At 34.4% G+C, this 22533-nt stretch overlaps 2 protein-coding genes across 2 annotated transcripts; both read right to left on the reverse strand.

Moving 5' to 3' along the window:
• On the reverse strand, positions 1-5876 carry LOC112522412 (ethylene-responsive transcription factor WRI1-like). The gene is made up of 7 exons (XM_025131514.1): positions 5671-5876; positions 5088-5170; positions 4857-4865; positions 4510-4598; positions 4219-4343; positions 3288-3364; positions 1-673 (listed from the first exon to the last, which is right to left on the reverse strand). Exons 1-7 carry the CDS (start codon positions 5850-5852, stop codon positions 117-119), a joined length of 1122 nt encoding a protein of 373 aa, XP_024987282.1. The 5' UTR covers positions 5853-5876; the 3' UTR covers positions 1-116.
• A 4526-nt stretch (positions 5877-10402) lies between these two features.
• LOC112522404 (type I inositol polyphosphate 5-phosphatase 10-like) lies at positions 10403-16327 on the reverse strand. Its single transcript, XM_025131504.1, has 11 exons — positions 16266-16327; positions 15852-15926; positions 15659-15740; positions 15127-15217; positions 14516-14620; positions 13568-14153; positions 12525-12718; positions 12320-12428; positions 11153-11301; positions 10665-10787; positions 10403-10583 (listed from the first exon to the last, which is right to left on the reverse strand). The coding sequence occupies exons 2-11, from the start codon at positions 15879-15881 to the stop codon at positions 10577-10579; spliced, it is 1476 nt and encodes a 491-aa protein (XP_024987272.1). The 5' UTR covers positions 15882-15926; positions 16266-16327; the 3' UTR covers positions 10403-10576.
• Between the last annotated feature and the right edge of the window lie 6206 nt (positions 16328-22533).

Genomic DNA, 22533 nt, shown 5'->3' on the forward strand with positions numbered 1-22533 from the left:
ATAATGTTCAATGCATCTATAATCCACTAGAAAGATTGAACAACATAAAGCTCGAAAGCACCGAAACAAAAAAAAAAACGCGAAATGATGACAGATTAGACGACTAAATCTTGTATTTAGCCGTGCGAAATGGGATACGAAATTGAGGTCGTTGTCGAGGAGGAGGACAATGACGATGAAGACGATGGTGACGTGATACACGCATGTACTTTCTCCAACTCGTTTCCATTCAAGAACGGCCCATCGAAAATTATGTCGATATTATCCTCGAAGCCAGTATCGTCAAACAAGTCGAGCATTTCGCCGGATTTATCAAGCGGAATGTGTGGGACCGGAAGGAGATTGTAATTCGAATCCAAGCACAAGCTCCACGGGTGTTCGTCCTCAACCGAAGGTGGGAAATCAAGGTTATGAATCTCGGGCAATGGTTCTTGTTTCTCGACTAATTCCAGTTGTTGTTCCTGTTGGAAATGTACGTCGTGATGCACCACTTCATTTTGCTCGTTTTCTGGTGATGCCACGAGTTCATTCGACTCGGGGTTAGCTTCGATTTGCGGCACACCGTTTTTCAAGCGGTCCGCATAGATGCTGATATCGAAATTGGTCACAGCTTTCGCACCTCGATACTCGATCGCAGCTAAGTCGTATGCTGCAGCTGCTTCCTCTTGAGTACCTTAAAAACACAAGTTAATCAATTATATTTACTGATAACTGTTAAAATATATGAAATCCCATCAGAATACGCATCACATCAAATATGATGGTTAAAAAATAAACATGCAAATGGTATATTCTTAATCATATAGTTACTTGGGAAAAGGGAGGGGCATGTGCACTGTTGCACTATATGCTTAAAAAAAATAAAGGCTATAAAGTTACTTATATATATATATATATATATATATATATATATTATATATATAAAGAGCCAACACCTTATGAATCTAACCATTAATATAAATTACACTAAAATTTAATTAAAATATTTATAAAAATAATAACAGTTTTTTACGATCGACATTTTATATTAAGAAACAATCGAGAAATGCATCGAATCAGATTGAACGGTTGCGATTGATTTATATGATTTATGTTAATGGTTGCGTTTGTAAATAAAACAACAGATAAATAATTATTTATATAAAATATTTAGTTATAATTAATTTTCTAATATTATATAAAAACATTGCACGGCTTTTTAGATTGTGAGATGGGATCTATTTGATCGGAAGGTATCAAAAGTCTGCTTTGTACGGCTACAAAGAATCCCACAAAAATGCAAATTGAAGATCTTGTTTGGCAATTATTTTTTGAGATAAAGTTAAACCATTTTAAATTTTATTGTTACATAAAAATCATCTTTAAGACTACTTTTTTACACTTGAAATTTCACAGCAAAATGTTATGAAGGTAAAAAAACCCCGAAAATTCACAACAAAAACATAATGAAGGTCACCTTCACAACGTTTTGCTGTGAAGTTTCAAGTGTAAAAATGTGTTCTCACGGATCTCACGAAAACAAACTGTTCTTACGTGATCACACGAAAACAAACTGTTCTCACGTGATCACACATCCTCTATTTGATCTGGGAATTATTGGATGTGAATATATATAGTTCATGAAAAAAGGGGACAAATTTACCCCTGGCTCTTTTACAGTTGCATAAATCAAATATAGATCTTTCACATTGAATGTGTTAAACCCTAACTACTTAACAATAACACCTTTAGTGGGTAGAAAATAAGATAATTAAAGTAAGCCATGTCACGTGCCACGTCATAATCACTCACACTATATATACACAGAATATTAATATTACTGTAATGACCCTTGAAGTTTAAAACCTTACAATTTGCCCCCTATATTATGCGTCTTTAGCTGCTCTAACCCTCTTACCATTTTTGGAAATAAAGTTGAAATAAAGGGTGTATTCTATACTTTTCCAAACTAAATGGTTTGTGGATGAACTTTTCTAGCTCCACCAGGACTCTAACCCACGTGATTAAAATATTATCAAAATACACTAAAAAATTTCTTTATTTTTATTTAATTTATTTTAAATTAGTGTAACAAGCTTTCAATTTTTAACATTTAATACACCAATTGAAAAAAAATATATTGTTAAATATAAACTAAGATGTCGTTTACGAAATGCTTACCCATGTAACCGTTTACCAAATCAATTTACTTTACCGGATGAATATGACAAAGACTAAGAATCTTACCCGGTAAGAACGAAAACAAGAATCGAGAGCCTTATCCAGTAAATGAAGACAACGACTCTTATCATGGTTACCACTTACCGGGATAAATTGTTGCATACGATGCGTTTTAGTGAATAAAATCTTACCCGGTAAGTAAGCGATATTGTTGAATTTTACCGGTAAGTGCTTATCAGGTAAATGTTTAGATAAACGACCCCTAAAACAAACTTTGTGGTATTTTGAGCTCAAAATATAAAAACGTGACTCACAATATATTTGTTGATATATATATATATATATATAGAGAGAGAGAGAGAGAGAGTCGGGATACCAACATGTTTTCGTGAGACACGTCAGACAACTTTTTACACTTGAAACTTCACAGAAAAAAACGTTGTAAAAGTCGTTTTTTTACCTTCACAACGTTTGGTTGTAAAGTTTCAAGTGTAAAAAAGTGGTCTCACGGGTCTCACGAAAACAATGTGGTCTCACGGGTCTCACGAAAACAGTGTGATCTCACGTAAACCCAAACCCTATACATATTATGCGAGTTACCTTAGAACTTTATAATTATGCCTTTGAGTTTTGATTGGGTAGTTGAGCACACTTATTTGGAAAGAATGTGTTGAAAGTAGACAATTGTGTTCTTAAAAGCAATTCCTAGATGTTGATGTAAATGACATCTTCCAAATATCTAATAAAACAAACCACCTCAAATCATTCCATCTCAATTCTAGTTGCATTTTGGCTTTTAATGTCTTCAAACAAGTAACGTTTATCGTTCTAAACACGTTATTTGTTAAGCAATTTAACCGTTAAATCGTTTTCTAGGTGGTTGTTACAGGACGAGGTGTCGGTTGTTAGGGTAAACGTTTCTGGACGTTTTAATTATTCTTCTCATTTCAGAACAAATGTTTTAGTGATTGATTGACGACCCTTGTCGGGGATTCTGATCCAACCCCTGACATGCCTAACTACGTGAAACATATAGATGAAAACTATAAACGTAAAAAACCAAAGAACATATAAACATTCATATACGCAAATATATTTAAAGAGCAGTAGTCAAAGATGATACGTACTGTAAGTCCCCAAGTACAAGTATTTATTTCCAAGAACTCGTCCAATTCGTGCCTCCCATCTTCCGTTATGATGATGCCTATAAAGTCATAAAAACCGTAGATTTCTACAATCATGTTTTTCTTCAACTAAACACACTCGGTTATGAAAACCATTTCATAATTTAATGCATAGTGTGCTGCTAAAGTCCAAAACAACCATCTCGTACAGCAAATAGAAGCTACCTTACGACTTCATCGTCTGACACATAAAACACAGACGTTATACAGTGCAACGGTTGATGTTTTCGGTTAAAGCCAACTACCATTCTTTTATTTCTTGTTGGAGTGAACAGTCAAAGTCAAAGTCAAGGGAATGTGGCTCACTATTACCTCATAGACAATGATAAGCATGATAGTGAAGTTGCATATGCAAAATCAAACTCATATTCCACATGTAACATACAAAGAATATGAACACCCCCACAAACTCATTCTACATGTTTTCTCTTACTTCCCCAACTATTTAGCATTAAATACTTAGAAACTACTGATAATTATTTTATCAGTAATCTATCAATAAACAGATAATAAAAGTTGTTTATAGTTTACTCCCATTCGGGACAGGTTTCTATGGTTTAATGAAACATCGTTTTATTTTCTGTTACTGTCTCTTAAAACTTTGACAAAACTGTTCATATTTTGCTGGTACATGTTTGTTTTTGGATTTTAAAAGATTATGTAAGCTGTCCAGACATAAAATGTCAAGCATGATAGCTATAAACAACGTTAGAAAGAGACAAATGACCGTTGTTTGAAAAAAAAAAAGGAAAAATACAAAACTAATTTATTAAAGTAAAAATGACTGTTTTACCCTTGCAACATTTTCCGTCTGTTCAAGTAGAATGGGTGTCTCTAGGATGTTACAGTACAAAGACGGGTTCCAGTGCGTTACCTTGCTACCCCTCGGTATTTCGAAACGCCTCTAGAAAAACCACTGCTTCTTCGCCTCAACGAAGCTAAATATTCATCCTTGGACAGTTTTTCCATTTCTTCGATCTCCTTTTTGTATGTATCCATCTACAATAAATACAAAAAAAACATCACACTTGTTTTATTCCCGCAATCACATCAACTCAAAAAAGCGTGACGAGCAAATGGGTGCTCGTACATGCTCAATCCATTTTAAAAACAAGTCAAATCTCGAGCCGAAAAAGTCAAATACAAAATCTTTTTCACGGGGTACCTGGAAATTAAGCGTCGTCTCGGGGCCCCAGTATTTAAGCGCAGCAAGATCATAAGTACGAGCCGCAGCCTCTTCACTATCGTAGGCCCCTACAAAATTACACCGGTCAAATGTTAAACCAACAACATTGTCTCCAAACCCACCAGTTATTCGTTTAACTTGACATATAATTTAATAAAAGTATTCAGTTAGATATCTGAAACGAACGTTTTTTATAGAGTTTAATAAAAACAAAAAGAAACCCGTTACCGAATCGAATTCTTTTTTTTATTTATAAAAAATAATATCAAATTTGAATTATTAAATATAAAAAAAGGTAATGAAATTGGAAGAGAGAGAGGACTTACCCAAATAAACTATAAAAGCAGAAACCACAGTGACAATCAAGAACAGGGGATCACACCAAACCAAACAACCAAAAAAACAGAGTCAGAACTCAAAATTAATTAATATATTAAATATAAATAATATTCATAAAAATTAAGATTGCAGATCTCTGTAATTTGATTTGATTTAATAATAATAATTAAATTAAATATTAAATATTAAAAATAATATCAGAGGGAGATGATATTCACTTTGTTTTCCTTTCTTGTTCTGGATGCTGTTCCATGTACTTTTGTCCCACAGATGTGCTTCAAATCTTCCTGTCCATCGATGCCTGTTAACGATTTCCATCAATTCCGTTCATATCTCCATGCATGCAACACATAATCTCCACACCAATTCGACATCATTTCATGCATGTAATCAAGAATCTGGGATTTGAAGCTTTTGCAGAAATTTTGAATCGAATTCGTTTGATTTTCTGGAAAGATTCCAAAGATTTTACCCTAAAAACTTCCGCCATGCATGTTCTTCAACAGCTGGAATTCAATTTGGGGAATTTCTGCAGAAATTGGTTTTCGAATAGAATTGATTTCGTTTCGCAAAGGTCCTGAACGAATTCGTCAAGAAAGAGGATTTTTCGAGTATACCCATGCATGTAACCCAGAATCCCTCTTCCCAATTTCAGAAACTAGCAGAAACCCAAAACCCTTTTAGCAAATGGGTATTATCTGGGATCGTAACACACAACTGATTTCCAAGAAAAAATGGATCTTTTCGAAGAAAAACAGAATCTTTGTGAAGAAAATTGCAAGTGAAATGAAGTGAAGTTACCTGGTGACACCTCTGTAAATGGAGCTTCTGCGGTTGGTTTCAGCAGCATTTTGATTGGAATTGAGATTGTTCTTGGTGTGGGGTCTAGAGGGTCTTTTGGGTTTAGGAATCTGGGGTTCTTCATTAATGCATGAAGATGAGGATGAACATGATGAAGTTGGTGACAGTCTTCTTCTCTTCATTTTCTCTCTCTCTAGATTTTATGGGGGGTTTTGGTTAGAGAGAGAGAGAGAGAGAGGGGGGTTTGTAATAAGAAGTTGGGTTGTGAGATGTGAGATGTGAGATGTGAGATGGAGGTAGATATATGGCTGAGCAACTAGGTGGGTTTGGCTAGAATCAGCCTACAAAAGTTAGCTTACCAAAACACAGATTTAGAGAAGAAAACTGATTGGGAATTTCTATTTTTTTGCTGGCATGCCCAATTACTTCATAATTTACTGTTTGTATTTAACTGAATCTGTAAATTACTGCTTATTGACTTCAGTTTTTTCTGTTAAAAAGACTCTCTCTGTCTTAATTACTACCTCAGTCATGATGTCATCTTTCAGTTTATGAGCTTTTTCATTAATCTTATTACAATATTTTTAACACATTTTCTAGAATCAAAAACTGAAAATATCTAAAATAAATATCAATATTCAATTCTTAAATATTCTTTTTTTTTTAAATTTTAATATTAATTATATTATTAAGATATTCTATAGTTTTATAATCCTAATAATGAAAAAAAACTGCGTATAAAATAATAAGATATAAGGGGGTGTTTGAGATTGTTTATAAAAACAACTAATTGATTTGTTTCTGTGTGATACTGGTAATAAACACTTTTGAGTGTTTGGATAAACAGTTTACACCGGTGTTAAACCGGTAATAAGAAGTTTTTGAAGAAATTAAACCATTCTAACTTATAATAAGTTGATAAGAACTTTTGTGGAAAAGTATAAGTTGTTTCAAATAAGCAATTCCAAATACCCACTAAATCTCATTAAATGAAAATGAATAAAAAATAATCTCTCTTTCCGTATTAAAATTTAGAAAATTCTCTAAAATTGAAGTTTTTCTCGCTTTTTTTATTTTAAAAAATAATATAAAAAATCTGTAAGAGTAAAATTAAGAACAAAATCTTTATTATATTTTAGAGAATATGTCAGATGACCAAGGTTATTTTGCAATCCCTATCTTAACCGTTTTGATTAATAACAAAACGGTTATTTTATTTTTATTTTTTGTTTTTTAATTAAAAATATTGAACTCGTATTTATTATAACCGTCGATCATGAAATCATAGTTAAGATTTTGGTTCTAAATTAAACCGCCGCTATGTTAGATATATTCTTAAACTTTAAATATAACATCAAGATAAATCTAATTATTAATTTTAAATAAAAAACAATTAGGTTGTTTTTTTAATAAAATATGTCTTATAATAATATAATTTAATGTAAATTTAGCTATTTATAGCTCTTATTTAAGTAATTAATTAAAAAAACAAATTGTTCTTAATAATTAAATGAAGGAATAAACCATTAAATTTATTTATTTTTCACCGTAACTAACCATGAGTTATAATTATGGTTAGATTTTAACCCAAATGAGGTTAATCAAGTGCACAACACTTGGCTCAAGTGTCAGCCATGCTACCAATCACCTTTCTTCTCTCTCTCCCTCCTACACTACACTGGAATCTCACTTTTCCCTCTTTTGTTTTCTTTTTTACATTTTCACCACCAAACTTTTATTCTTTTCTAAAAACACCCATAAAAAAATATTATCTATTAAGTTGTAATGGTTTAAGGTAAAATTAATAGTAAAATTCCAAAATTACCCATTAATAAAAAAACCCTTTTCCCCCTGTATCCTTCACGTCACTTGCCTTTTCCCTGTAACAGCCTTTTTCACCCCTTAAGGGTATATTTGTCAAAACGATAGATTTCTTTTCCATCTTATTTGAGGACACAAATGAAAAACTTCGGGGTTGTTTGTTTACCTTTTAATAAGTCAATTAAGAAGAAGTCTTTGAATCGTTAAGAGGTGAATCTTGTTTGACAGAAAAAAAAGTCGGTCTCTTAATGATTCTAAAACCATCTGAATGATTTTGTATCTTAGGCATCCCTTAACCATTCATCGCCCTAATTTTATTGTAAACAATTATCAAACAATTATATTTCATTTTGTACTATATCATGAGAGTCTCTTAATCATTCTGATCACTTAATCATTTTATATCAAATCATTCAACAACTGCCAAACGGTCCCTTCCTTTCTGTTCCTTTCCTTCTCTTTTCTTTTTTTCCTTTTTCTTCCAAATTCGACAACATCGTTATAGACAAAGTTTTTGACCCATCTAAACAAATTCAAGTATGTTTTTGAATATTAGTTTAAATATTTAACTGATAATAAACATGCAAGTATATCTGATATAAATATAGTTACTTCAGTGATAATAATGTAACTGATAAAAATTTCTACACTTTTTGATTTTATGGTCATTTCATTATATCCAATCAGGTAGTAATTACCTTAAAAGCACATATAAACACCACCAAAACACGTAAAAAAAGAAAACCAAGGGACCGATTTTGTACGTTTTGAAACATGAATGGTCGGTTTGAAGAAAGGGTGAAAGTTGAAGGTGCGATTGGTTGAAAATTTGAAAAAGAAATGCACATTTGTCAGTTAGAGTGGTGGGGGTGACTGTGGAAGCACCTAATAAAAACAAGTAAGAAATAAAGGGCGTGGGAGACACGTGTGATGAATGCGACTAAACCCCTTGAACTTTGTAGTAATTACAAATCAGACCCTCCAACAGGTGGTGAAGCTTGATTTGATTCCGTGGGCATTAAAATGAGTCCAAGAATCACCAAAAGCCTTTGTTGATGTACTTATATACTTGACTTTTTGTGCATGTATTCAGGGCCGTCCATGCCACTTGGTAAAGGCCCAACCCAAAAAATACTGAATTAAATCATAAGGGTGGTGTTTGATTGGTTTGAGCTTGATTTCAAAGGTCAAAAGTACCAGAAGGTTTCAGGTTCAAATCCAAGGAGGAATAAAAATTCCCTTGTGGACACGGAAGTTCAAATGCGATGAATCCGGGCTATCTGCAAAACAAGTGGTCAAAAGTATCACAAGGTTCTAGGTTCAAATCCAGGTTAATCAAAAAACAAATACTGAATTATTACTCTAAAAAAATTACTGTAGGGTAAGGTTCAAGGAAAACTCCTGAAAAATTAAAATTGAGAAACATTCTAGTAATTATTTATCTGTACAATATGTACCGGTACATATAAGTAATTGAAGATATCTCTTTGTTTCTATTCATGTGTGCATATTATGCACATGTATATATCGGACAAATTATTTGTATGCCCATGTGCATAATGTGAAAATGAATGGTTCTTAGAGTGTTCCATTGATTTTCATGTTTTTACGGTTTTCTCTATAATCTTACCTTATTACTCCATTTGTCCCGAAATCAATTTGCCCATATTGTTTATACGAAAATAAGTGTTTAGGGGGTGTTTGGGATTGCTTATTTGAAACAACTTATGCTTTTCTATAAAAGCACTTATCAACTTATTATAAGTCAGAAGACTTTAACTTTTTCAAAAACTCTTTATTACCGGTTTGACACCGGTATAAGTTATTTATCCAAACATTCAAAAGTGCTTATTAACGGTGTGACACCGGAATAAGTCAATAAATTGTTTTTTATTTACTAATGGTAAGATTGTAATTTAATTGATTAAAAAAATATAATAATTACACATGTTCAAAACTGTATGTCTTTTTATTGCAGATATTTATTTTGGAATAGAATGAGTTTTCATTTAAATGTATATAAAAATTGATTTTGTTAAAGGTTATATGATGATGAAGGAACATTCAGGCCGAAATGGAATATGTGGTTTAATTCAATGCAATGTTAAAAATTCTATCTGAGATTGATATGTTACGAATTCTCTTGAAATAGGGGGTTAATGGCTTTTTTTGTTGAGTTCTTCTGATATGAATAGTTTTTTAGAGGTTATTTTTTATTTATGTCAGGAAAACTCAGTCATTTGGCTGGAAAGTTTTTTGCTTTTATTTAGCTGTGTCGACTATAATGTTATGGAGTATGTATCTCCAGAAGTTATGCAACGTAGCATCCTTTTGCCACATAACGTTACACATCTGAAGTTGGTTAACCATGTTCTAAAAAAATTGAAATAACTGATGTATTTAGGTTTCTGCACAACTATGATGGACATGTTCTTTGAGTTAGCTGATGACGATGATGTTACTGGGTTTATGGATTTTGCTATCGAGTCAAGAAGACCGGCTACAATTTACGTGTTGGTGGAAAAATTCTGTTAGTGGTGGCATTTGATCGGGAAGAGGAAGCCATGTCGGAGGAAGTTCCAACCCAGGCCCAATCAGTAATGCTCAAAATCAATTTGTTGATCACAATCAACCTATGAATGTGTCTCACAATGAGGTTTCGTATGAGTCTGGGTAAGACTCTCCATCATTCTTGTTATTCTTATCCGGTAAGATTCTTGGTCTTTGTCATGTTCATCCGATGAGGAAATTTATCTGGTAAGTACTTACCAAGTAAGCATTTAGTAAAAGACCCCTAAATCTGAAAGGATAGAATGTATGGAAACCTGTCCACTACCCATCTAACTTCTTTGAAACCAGTTATTGCTGACTTCAAGTTATTGAAGAAAAATGAATGCAAAGGCAAAGATCATACTGCAAAAAGCAAATTTTTATTTCATTTCTTTCTTCTTCTGGTATAGTGATTGTAAGAATATTGCTATGTACAGTTACAGGAACTTGAGTTGATTATTACGTTTCATTGCGTCTATCGACTGGTCAAAACTCTCGAGCATCCGTTTCTAGTCAGCACCCACAGTCGGTCTTCTTATTCCCTGCACAAAAGAATGAGTTTCAGGCTTGATTTCGGTCATCTAGAATTGAAGAGACAGAACCAACAATTTCGTTCAACTCGCCTTTGATTATGCAAAAATACTAAAAATGTTGCACAGACGGGCCGGTGATCTGAAAACCGCGAATCCCAACGTGTATACGACTTCTGATGGATCCCCTCCCCGTACCACAGTATTCTGTCACACCTGCAATTTTTACGTTCTCATTAATGACAGGTTAGACCTTGGGCCTCCTCCCTGTAGGTCGTTGGATCGAGTATGCTTAGGGCCATTAAGGATTTTCATGACTGTTATCTCTGGGCCCATGGGATCCGGACACCCACAGTTACCAGAAAAACAAGAATATCCTAGAAACCGGCCTAGAAACCCGCCAATCTTTCATTTCGGGGAAAAAGGGAAAACACGAAGAAGATCATGACATTAATGAGATGATGAAAAAGATGAATGCTTCGAATTTTGCAATCTAAAGATTTCTTTGACCAATAGTCAAAGCATGCATCTTTGTTTAAATGAACTCGTGACCTCTAAATCCTAACATCTGGGCTCATTACCATGCTGGAGTTCTCCTCTTGCTCTTCGATTTTATGGTCTCTCCAGCATACGAATCCGAGTTGTATGAGTATTTGTACGTTGGCGGAAAGGAGATCCTCCCCTCTTTCCAACCGTCGAATACTCTCCCACCTTCCCTTTCGATCTTAAGCTATCCAAACGACCCAAAACAGAAAAAAACATTAAAAACAAGAGCACACCCGTTCATGTCAAGATTTAAATTCGGTTACCAGAGGGTCATTGGCCCAACAGTATCTGGTAAATCTAATCTCCTTAGAGACCAGGGGTTCAAGCCCCACTGGTGAATAGTGTGTGTATATATAGGGTGGGTTCAAGCGAGAAGGCATTCCACTTACAAGAACTGCAAGAAGGGTCAAATCACATGTGATTTACGACACGAGCAAAAGGGTCGCTTTGATCTCCCATTGCAGGGGCTAGCTTTCATGTGACCTTGGTCGTGTTGACTAGTTGCTCTCGGCTTTCTGGACGTGTTGTAAATCACAAGTAATTTGTCCCTTCTCGCACTTCTCGTATGATGACCACCTTCCATATATATATATATGGAGGTTCAAGTAAAATTGCTAAATTTTGTGAACCCATATGAATAAATCTATAATGTCGGTCCAAACATGCATCACCAAATAGTTTTCTTTTTAAAAAAATTCAATGAATCACATATAAGCCTTCCATTGTTACCTTCTCACGATATTTAGCCTTCTTATTTATCCTATCCCCCACACATATATATAGGGGGAGAGAGAGACAAAGAATCGTGTGAGAAAAAGAGTTAAGTTGAGAACCGAAAGAAATGATCTCCACCCTTGATCACTTTTAATCTCATGCCCATCCATAAATTGTGATTTAGAAGGGAATTGATCTGGTGTTGATCTTCAACGAGGATTGATCCAAGGGTGGATATGCACACCAGATCAATTCCCGTATCAAGCGCAATTCATGGGGTGGGGGTAAGATTAAAAGTGATCAAGGATCCAGATCCGTTCTTACACTTCTCATCTTAACTCCTATCCTCACACGATCCTCGTCTATATATATATATACACTTCAAACAGAAAAGAGATTCAAGATTGTTGATGTTGTTGCACTACTTTATTTTCTACTAGAAACAAGATCCAACAATGAAGAATGCATATATATATATATGCAAGTACCTGATCCTTATTAAGAAGGGGATCCCAATTATTCTGCTCTAAAAATTTCTTGGTTTCATGGTAACTAAGAGCTATCCGATAGTTTAAATCCCCTAACCAAATGATGCGGCTGCAAAAAGCATCATCAGACGAGATTATGATCGGATCTTGATATAATCCGGTTTCAAGTATGATTAAGGAAATGATTGTAAAGCAAGGTGCTTACTCGTGCTCTAAAATCTTGTCAGGCACATTCGGGTTGGGGGTTCTGCAGATCTTTGGAAACTGTGTGCTTTTAAGTATCTCTATAACGTCTAGATTCCTACGAAGCTCGTCCCCTTCTTTCTCTCCTGACGCCAAGTGACTGCACACAAAGCAAAAGCTCGTTTGCTTGAAGGTCATGCTCACCGAGATACAACCCTGTAAACAACCTCATTACCAACCTACTGTGAAAAAAAGTAACGAAAAGAACCCTACTTTCAAGTGATATATAAATATATACAAAGAGTGACATACCAGGTGATGATATATATAGTGACGGATACAAGATTTTTTGGTGATGGGGGCGAATCTTTAGGAGAAATTTCTCGGCAAGGGGCCAGGAACCAAAAGTTTTGGTTAATTTTTTAGGGTAAACAATCTTGTTTTCCTGTAGGTTTGACTGGGGGCGGTTGACCCCCTACTTTGGCTGTGGGTCCACAACAGTATAGATATATGTGTGTGTGTGTGGAGAGAGAGAGTCAGAATCATTATAAGAAATTTCATTTTTGTGAGAAGATGAGAAAAGGTAAAAATATCTTTGATATGGTCTGAACTCTGAAGGTTACAACCTTGTTATGGGAAGGTGTTTGTTCTCACCGAAACTAAACCCAATATATAGGGTTCGGTTCAAACGAGAACAAGATCAAGAATAAGAAAACACGAGAACAAGATCAAAAATAAGAAACCACGAGAATACCTATATCACATGTGATTTCAGTGTAAAATCACATGTGAATATAAAACACGGTGAACGCAAGGGTGTGCGGACGACTTGGCCCGCGACCTAAGATAGCCCATAATCACAGGTCATTTCAATATAAAATTATAGGCATACTTGTGTTTTCTTATATGAACCTCCCCCCTCTATATATAAGTGTGTGCGTATAAATGTGCTGACATACCCTTTGGGCAGAGGACAGGAGTGTGCATATCCCACCTCTCAGACTCTAATATCGGGTGGGATATACTGCTTTTGTTTGGTTTGGCTTATATCAGGTATTGACATACCTTATTCCCGAGATAACCCAAAATCCCTCGGCTTATGCAAGAAGTTCTCAAGTGGCCTATGTGTGGAATGAGCTCCTTTTTCACCCAAATCGTGACAAAGATTCCGACCATTTGCTTGCTCTTTATAAGACTGTATCTCAAATGTTGGTTCTTGCCAGTTGGCGCAGGAGTGCTAACATCGGCAGCCACGGCATTCGTGGTAAGGGTATCATCCTCTTCTGACGAAGAGGGATCGTCGAAATTGTTTGACTTTGACTTTTGACATGTAAAACATGACTCTCTACCGTAGCTTTTCCTTTCAGACTCGACAATGCTGCAGTTGCAACTCTTAAACCTTCTTCGACTCTCTGATCGGAAGGCTCTGCTGGCCGCTCTAAGGGATGTTCTTTGCAAGAACAGCGAGCCGCTGCCACTATGCTTCCTCTCAAAAGAACTGGAATTTGTATTTGTTCTATTTGGTGGATAATAATCGGTATTAGATGATTTGTTGAGAGACTGACTGATCAACGATAGCCATTTTGCGGCAGAACCGTTATCCTCAATGACCAAGACATTTCCGGCATTAAGAGGGACTATTTCCTGAAAACTGATCAAATAAAATAATCTTTAACATCAGGCTGGTTTCAGTGAGAACAAAAAGTGAAAGTATCATCACTCAGTGAAGATTTGTCGTGAGAACTGTGAAGATACCTTTATATTGTGTGAAGGTTACAACATTCAAATAATATGATCTAACATTGCAATACGCAATATTGAAGTTATAATCTTTACACATTATAAGGGTATCTTCACGTGTACTCATGTTTTAACAAAAGTGAAAACTTATCACATGACCCTGACGCGTATAAAGACATGTGTCATTATATCTCGACTATTTTGAGCAGGAATTTAGAACAAATAAGTCAATATCGGCAAAGGTAGATCGATTTTCAAAGAGATAGAACGCACCCAAGAATGTATATATCGGATTGACAATGGACTTGAAGAAGGTTATCAAGATTAAGATCACTAGTAGGAGATTTCCCCCCTACGTTCCATGTTGCCGTGAACACGCTGAGGAAAAAAGGCAAAAGAAATCAAGACAATATGAGAAAGAAACCCTCAGAAGCATCTAGTTCTCAAAATTAAGCATATTTGTCTCTCTTTCTTTTTTGCATTGCTATCATTTACTCGTCTCTAGCTTTCAAATTTTAGCATGTTTATATTTCTCCCTTTCGTGCGCTCTTCACTAGCCGCTTGTATTCATGGAAACAATCCTCTACTCTTTCGGGTAGAGGTCATCAGGTCACATATGCGTACATCTTACCTCCCCAGACCCCACCTCCAAGTGAAACATAATGAGTTCATTTGGTTCAGTGATGAATCCGTGAGGAACCCCTGGTGCACGAAGGCTCCCTACGCTTCAAGAATGAACAATGGTGGGGACCCTGGTGCACCAGGGATCCTTGGGCCAACATTTTGCAAAGAGGCGGTTTCCCTCTCTCAGACCTTAACAAAGTGATCTTACCATATGCTCAAAAACAAATAACGGAAGGCAAAATAATGTCACGATTACACACCTGAGAGACTGCACATCATGACTAACAGCCATTGAATTTCCTAGCAAATTGGAGCAATCCAATGCACCAATCCTTCTACCAACTGGAATTTCTGCACAATTGAGGGAGTAACTTCAAGATTTATTCAACTCAAATCAAGGGTTCATTTGAAACCCGTGATCGATATTCGAAACCCATGTGAATGAAGAGTATATATAAAGATCACATGGATATAAAGATGATAAAAGTTACTAAAGTAATGATCTTCTTTAAGGCATCAAATGGGGCATTGGGCTGAATAACTTTCTATGTTGCTTACTGGGGTTGAAAAGCAAGAACTTGAACATATTCTCACTTTTTCTTTTCATCTACTTGTCATATTCCCCATTATCTTATCTACAAAAAAATCAAATTCTGGTCTCTAATTTGCAGGTCTTGAGGTGAGACTTTGACCACAGCTTAAATGTCACACAACTTTTAAACCAGAAAAAGAATTCATAAAATATATGTATATAAAAAAAAGCAGAAGTTGGATGCTGAAAAAATACACAACCTGTGGGATCAAAAGAATTTTTCAATGCTTTCCCTTCATCTCCATTATTTAGCCTCATTGACAGCATTTTATGAATGAAGGACTGTAAATCATCATCATCATGAATCAAGCAAAGTAAGAACACAATTAGAGAGGATTAATGGGGGGGAAATGGATTAAACTAGTGAATCAAATCAAAGCCCATTATGCAAACCTTTTTAATTTCATCAGTTTTTCCAGACATTTTTCATATAAGTATGATCCAGAATCCAGAATCACAATTGCTCAACTGAAATCGTCAAAGAACACTCCCATAATCCATATCAGATTCACTTCAAAATTCAACGAAAATTAAGAACACAATCTTCAAATAAAGAAATCAAACAACCATCAGATTCATATTCAAAAGGGGAAAAAAAAAAAAAAAAAACAGAAACCCCTCTTGGATTTGAAAACCCCAGAAACCATGTTTCCTGATTTATGGAAACGAAAAGTTGGTTCCAATAGGGAGACATTGAAAACCCCACATGGGTTTTCTAAAAAAGAAGTCAACTCAGTGGCTGCAATTGTATGTGGGGTTTAATGTGTGGATATGAAGAAACAGAGGGGAGATAGGGAGAGAGGGGACCTGAAAAACATTCTGTACTTTCCAACTTCTGAATTTTTTTCTCCTTAAATCATTCTGCTTCTGTTGATGCATTAAAGAAGATGTTCAAATTTGAAGGGAAGTCGTTCTCAATTGGAAGAATGCGTCAAATTTGGGCATATATATCCCTCCCAAGTTGATTGTTCTTTGGTTTCGTAGCACCACCATGTGTCGAAAAATGATGGGGTGATTTCTGATTCAGGCCCTCGTTATCTGTTTTTATCTCACATGGACCCTTAGATTTTGCCATATGTCATTTTATGTCGTTTTTTTTTATTAATCTAGATATCCAACCCGCTATGCAAGCTGGCTCTCAAGACGACCACCTGCTTTGCAGATAGCCCAGAGTCACCATATTTGAACCTCCGTGGTCACACGGGGATTTTTATCCCTCCTTGGATTTGAATCTGGGATCTCCTGATACTTTTAACCTCTGGAGCCAAGCTCAAACCAATCAGACACTACCCTTGTCGTTTCGTTATCTTATTATATTCAACAGGTATGCTAAACTAGATTTTTGAGATTTAGGAGATATATCTGCTAAAAAAGAGATAGGGGGTGGGTTCGTTTTAGGTTAGAAATTGGAAGACAAGTGAGTGCGCCATGTGTCACATACATTCATGGTTATTCATCAAGGTGAACATCCATGAACTATCATTCATCATGGATGGTGTATCAATTTATCATGGATCATGAATATTATATCGGTCATTATAAATAGTTCATGGATGTTCACCTTTATTGTTTACTATGATTGTGGACACCCGATGACATGTGTCACACTCTTCTTTGTCTCCCAGTTCATAACTGAAAGTATGTTGCAATGAACTGTTCTCATGAGAGAGAAAGATGGTGAAAATCTCCATATATGAAGAAAATATCTAAAACTCATTATTTAATTATTTCTCACGTATATAAGACATTAAATGAAATAGTTATGAGAGATAAATTATATTTTATTAGATTATATTATTAAAATATTTAATACATTTAATAAAATATAATTTCTCTCACAAATATTTAAATTTAATGTCTTATATATATGTGAAAATTAATTAAATAATGAGTTTTGAATATTTCAATAATATAATTAATGTTGACATTTTTTCTTGATTAACCTGGATATCTAACCCGTTACGCGAACCGACTAATCCCAGGGCGACCATTTGCTTTGCAGATTGCCTGAAGTCACGCATTTGAATCTCTGTGACCACAAGTGGATTTTTATTCGTCATTGGATTTGAACCTGTAACCTCCTGGTACTTTTGACCTTTGGAACCAAGCTCAAACCAATCAAACACCACCTTTGTGGTTTAAACAGAGTACCTGTTGGAGCTGAATCTAATCTTTTATAACGATTTTGACTTCTGATTTTATATTTTAGAAAAATAATAAAATATATTTGTTGTAGATACTCTAAGATTATACGTTACATGTTCAAAGTAATCTGGATGGTCAGACCCGATTTGCTAACCGTATACGAAACCATAACCTAATAGATATGAAAGACGTATGGCTCATAATCTCACGTAAAGTCGTCATCTCATGAGACTGAATAAGGGCCATGTAAATTATACTCAAATAAACATTTAAATCGTTAATGTTTAAAGGAGTTCGCCAGTTAGACAATAATGGATGTGCATTGTTTAAGTATTATTAGTTTTGTCTATAAAAAGGAGTCAACTTTGGTGAATATCAACGTACACTATGTTACATGCATACAATACACATACACGGTATATATTACATATTGTGTTATATGTACATATGTATGATAACGCAACATAATACTGTATCACATGACACCTCTCAATAAGTTTATATATCTTTTGACATATTTTTTGTTAACTGTACGTGTCCGAACCATCTTTTGCATGCTTTAATTTATCTCAAAGGCACTGGAGATTGGAGAACAGCCAAAAAAATCTCTATTAATCTTACAAGACTCAAATAGGCGTCCAGTACCCCAAATGCATCCTTACATCAATTCAAAAACGTATTTCTTTAAAAAAAAATATTATAAATAAATTTATAGTATTTAATATTAAACAGATATTTTATTTAAAAAAAAAGGAAAAAGATAAAAAAAAATGAGTAACCGGAAATAGGTGAAAAGCAAAAACTAGTTGGGGGTTCAATTCACAAGAAATCCGTCAAAGCAACGTGCACCAAACCTTTTGTATCTACTCCTCCATTAATGTTAATATTATTATATTATATTATAAATGGGTTTTTATTAATTAATTATTTTAAAATTATTTATTTCATATAATACTATTTGCACTTATTATATGATAAAGATATTTTAATAAGATTGTCTAGATGTTTTTTTGTCATGTTTATAATATTAGAAAAAAAATTATTAACCTGTATATCCGACCCGTTATCACGCTATGTGAGTCATCGTATTTAAACCTCTGTGACTATAAGGGGTTTTTTATTCCTCTTTGGATTTGAACCTAGGACCTTATGATATTTTTAACCTTTGGAGCCAAGCTCAAATCAATCAGACACCACTCTTGTGGTTATATTAACAAATATTTAGAGACAATACATAACAGATTCGGTGTACCGAATTAGTGTTTGATCTTCAATTATGATTGAGTCAATGGTGGAGATCCATTCTTACCCTTCTCACCATAACTTTCATCTTCATCGGAACCCAACTCTCTATCTCTCTCTCTCTCTCTCTATATATATGATGAGAACCACAAAAATGTTGCAAACTTGTGATAACTGATCTCAAAATGGTTTTTTACATAATTTTTTTTTCATCAAAACTATGATTTATATATATATGCTTGTATTCACATTGTAAAAAATTTCATGTTAAACTTTTTTTTTGGTTCACGTTGTGAAACAAAAGATACACAATAAAATGTTTCATATCGTGAAATAAATACATGTCAATATAATACATTAAAAAATAAATATATGTGAAACAATAACTCAAACCATAACCTTATGGGTCGTTTACCAAAATGCTTACCCGAGTAAGCACTTGCCAAGTTACATTATCTTACTGGATGAATATGACAAGAACCAAGAATCTTACCCGTTAAGAGCTAGGCAAGGACTGAAAGTCTTTATCCGGTAAGTGAGGACAATGACTCTTACCATAGTCATCTTTTACCGGGTAAATTGTTGCATATAAAGCCGTTTTTGTTGACTAAAATCTTGCCCGGTAAGTAAATGATAGTGTTGAATTTTACCGCTAAGTGCTTACCCGATAAGTGTTTAGTAAACTGCTCCTTAGTTTAACAACAAAATCATGTGAAACAATACATTGATATTAGTTCTCATGGGTTTGTAAGAGCATCTCCAAAATAAGAAAAGTGAGGGAGAGCGTGAAATTCTTTAAATTTGAAAAAATAATTAACTGACAGAGAAACAATAATTTATTATATTTCACCAATAAAAAACTTTCAAATTAAATGTTAACGTTAAATAAATAATTTTTTATTAAATATATAAAATATTTTTATAATATAATTAATGTAATAACTTTTAAAATAAAAAAGTTGTTGTTGAAGTTAAAATATTTTTTTCTTATAAATATTTTTGAAATATCAATTTGAGGATGATAGGCAACGGAAAGTTCTTGTAAGAACTAATATTAGAGAAAGTTCTTATAAGAACCTTGTATTATTTGAGTTTTTATATAAAAACCTTAGGTGCCGTTTGGATTGCAGAATTTGACGGATTTTAAAGGAATTGGAATGTTCAATTTCTTTGACCAAATTACAATTCTTTTGTTTGGTTCACATATTGAAATGGATGAGATTTTTTGAATTCCATGAATTAATGAATTCATTATTTATTGATATAAGTGAAGTAATTGAATTTCATTGTTTGTATCCAATTTAACCAACACCGTTCACCTTCTGCCCCAACCAGGATCATACTACTACTGTCACGGTCACTCCCCCCCCCCCCCNCCCCACCATTACGTCGTCACAAACACCACCAACAACCCACCCCTCACCAACCGACCACCATACAACCACTGTTGTCACCACAACTACCACTCTGTCGCCCACCCCACTGACCACCATGCCATTATTGTCGTTGTGAGAGCTACCACCCCAACCCCACCTAAACTGACCACGTGGGTCCGGAGGGGTAGGGTTTAGAGGGGGTACGGTTTTGGGTTGGGAGGGTGGTAGTGGGCAAGGGTGGGGAGGTGGGCAGGGTGGGCAGCGAAGGCAGAGACGAAACACAAATGGACTGGATCCGCAAAAGTGGAGGGCCCAAATATTTTTATACTTAAAACTTTAGTGGACTGGAAATCTTTCACTTTATCGGAAAAAAAGCCCGGGCCCAAGGCCCCTATGGCCATTCGCCCCTGGGCGAGGGGACAGGGGAGAGGTGGTATCTATAATGACGACAATAGTGGCATGGTGGTCAGAGGGCAGAGGTGGCATGGATGCGACTGACAAAATAAATATACTTGTATGGATAAATTTATCATAATAATATTAGATAACGTATTTTGTCGGGGTTTAATTTCAGACGATGTTGTGAATTCATGTAGTGGATTGCATCAATTTCTTATACAAGAAGCAATTATGTTGCTCAAATGTGTGTTACAATCTACTCAGAACTTTATTTACTCGGTTGGCCAACTTTTTAATCAAAATATAATAAACCATACAACTTAATATTATATGATGGTATATGTATTTACTATTTTTTTTTTCTTTTATACTTTTTTCTGATTTATGTTATTTATCTAAAAAAATTTGTTGTTTATTAGGACTTCGATACCTTTTCAAATAAGGTGACTTCTCAAGACGTAAAATCTGAACTTGAATGTCATTTAGAGGAGAAACTCATGTCTCGTGTGAACAATCTAAACATTTTGGACTATTGGAGAACTCGTGATATTAGTTATCCAACTCTTGCTCAGATAGCTAGAGACATCTTAGCTATCCCAATCTCAATAGTGGCATCTGAATCTACTTTTAACATTGACGGTAGGGTCCTTGATGTTTATAGAAGTTCATTGAAGTATTCTACAGTTAAGGCTATTATTTATCTAAGAGATTGGGTATATGGAGAAGGTTTGTTATAACTTATTATTTGTATATTTCGGCTTATCGTATAGAACCATGTATTTGTTATAACTAAACTAATAATTTAATTTATTTATGTAGCACAACTGGAATCGCATCTTGAGACGCTATGTGGATCAATCATGACAGAGAAGATAGATGATCAAGAGGAAAGTAATATCGAGAGTGAACTTGGGGTTAGTGAAAGTGCAAGTCGAGTTACTTAGAATTTAAAAAAAATCAATTTATTTTGAATAATATATTTGTTGTGCTTGTGTTTTATTCAAACTTTGAACAAATTGTTTGTATTTGTCGTTGTGTTGTGTTTTATTCAAAAAAATTAAATAGCCTAGTCCTTTTATTTTATGTAAAATTTGAAAATTAAATGGGTCAACCCAGGTTTAACCTATTTATTTAACAGGTTGGTTGAAAAAATCATAAACATGTCAACCCGCTGTCAATCCAATTAGGTAACATGTCGGGTTAGGTTGAAAAATCTCACTCATCAAATAAATAGGGGAATTCTCACCCCCACCCAGAAAGACGTGTTTTCCATTTTTTAAATAAAAAGTCAAATGAACTTGACTTAAGACGAAGGAACCGAGTGCCAAAAAAACCCAACGTTATGAAAGTTCCTGGAACGTGTAAAATAAGAAAAATGACATAGAAAATAACATTGCTTAACGAGCTTCTTTGTCAAATTGAAGCCCATTTAATTAAATGGGTTGAAATTTTCAATCAGTTTAATAAATTGGTTAAACTCGAACCCAACCCAACCTGACTCATTGCCAGCCCTAAAAATAAGTCATTGGAATAAAAAAAAAGTTATAAAAATGATATGATTTTGATATCATATCATGAATAAAACTGTTTTCCAGATAAAGAAAGAACCCAATTCTGTATGTTTTCGACCAACCATTTTGACATTAATATTCTATGCTATTACTGTTACTTATTCCATCATATTTCCAACATTTCATAATCCTTTTAATAGGAAATCTGATACCTTGTGAAATTGATCGTAAATTTACCGTAACCACCGACAAGATTATATGAAACTATTGTGCAAAAGTATAGACGTTTATAACTCTCAAAACGATACGGTTTTTGAAGTTTTTGTGAAAACTGTAAGAATATATATACTATATTATAAAGCATTTGACAAAAAAACTTAAAAACCATTTTTTATACATGAA

This window comes from Cynara cardunculus (assembly GCF_001531365.2).
Source record: "Cynara cardunculus var. scolymus isolate 2C chromosome LG 1, CcrdV1, whole genome shotgun sequence".
NCBI lineage: Eukaryota > Viridiplantae > Streptophyta > Magnoliopsida > Asterales > Asteraceae > Cynara > Cynara cardunculus.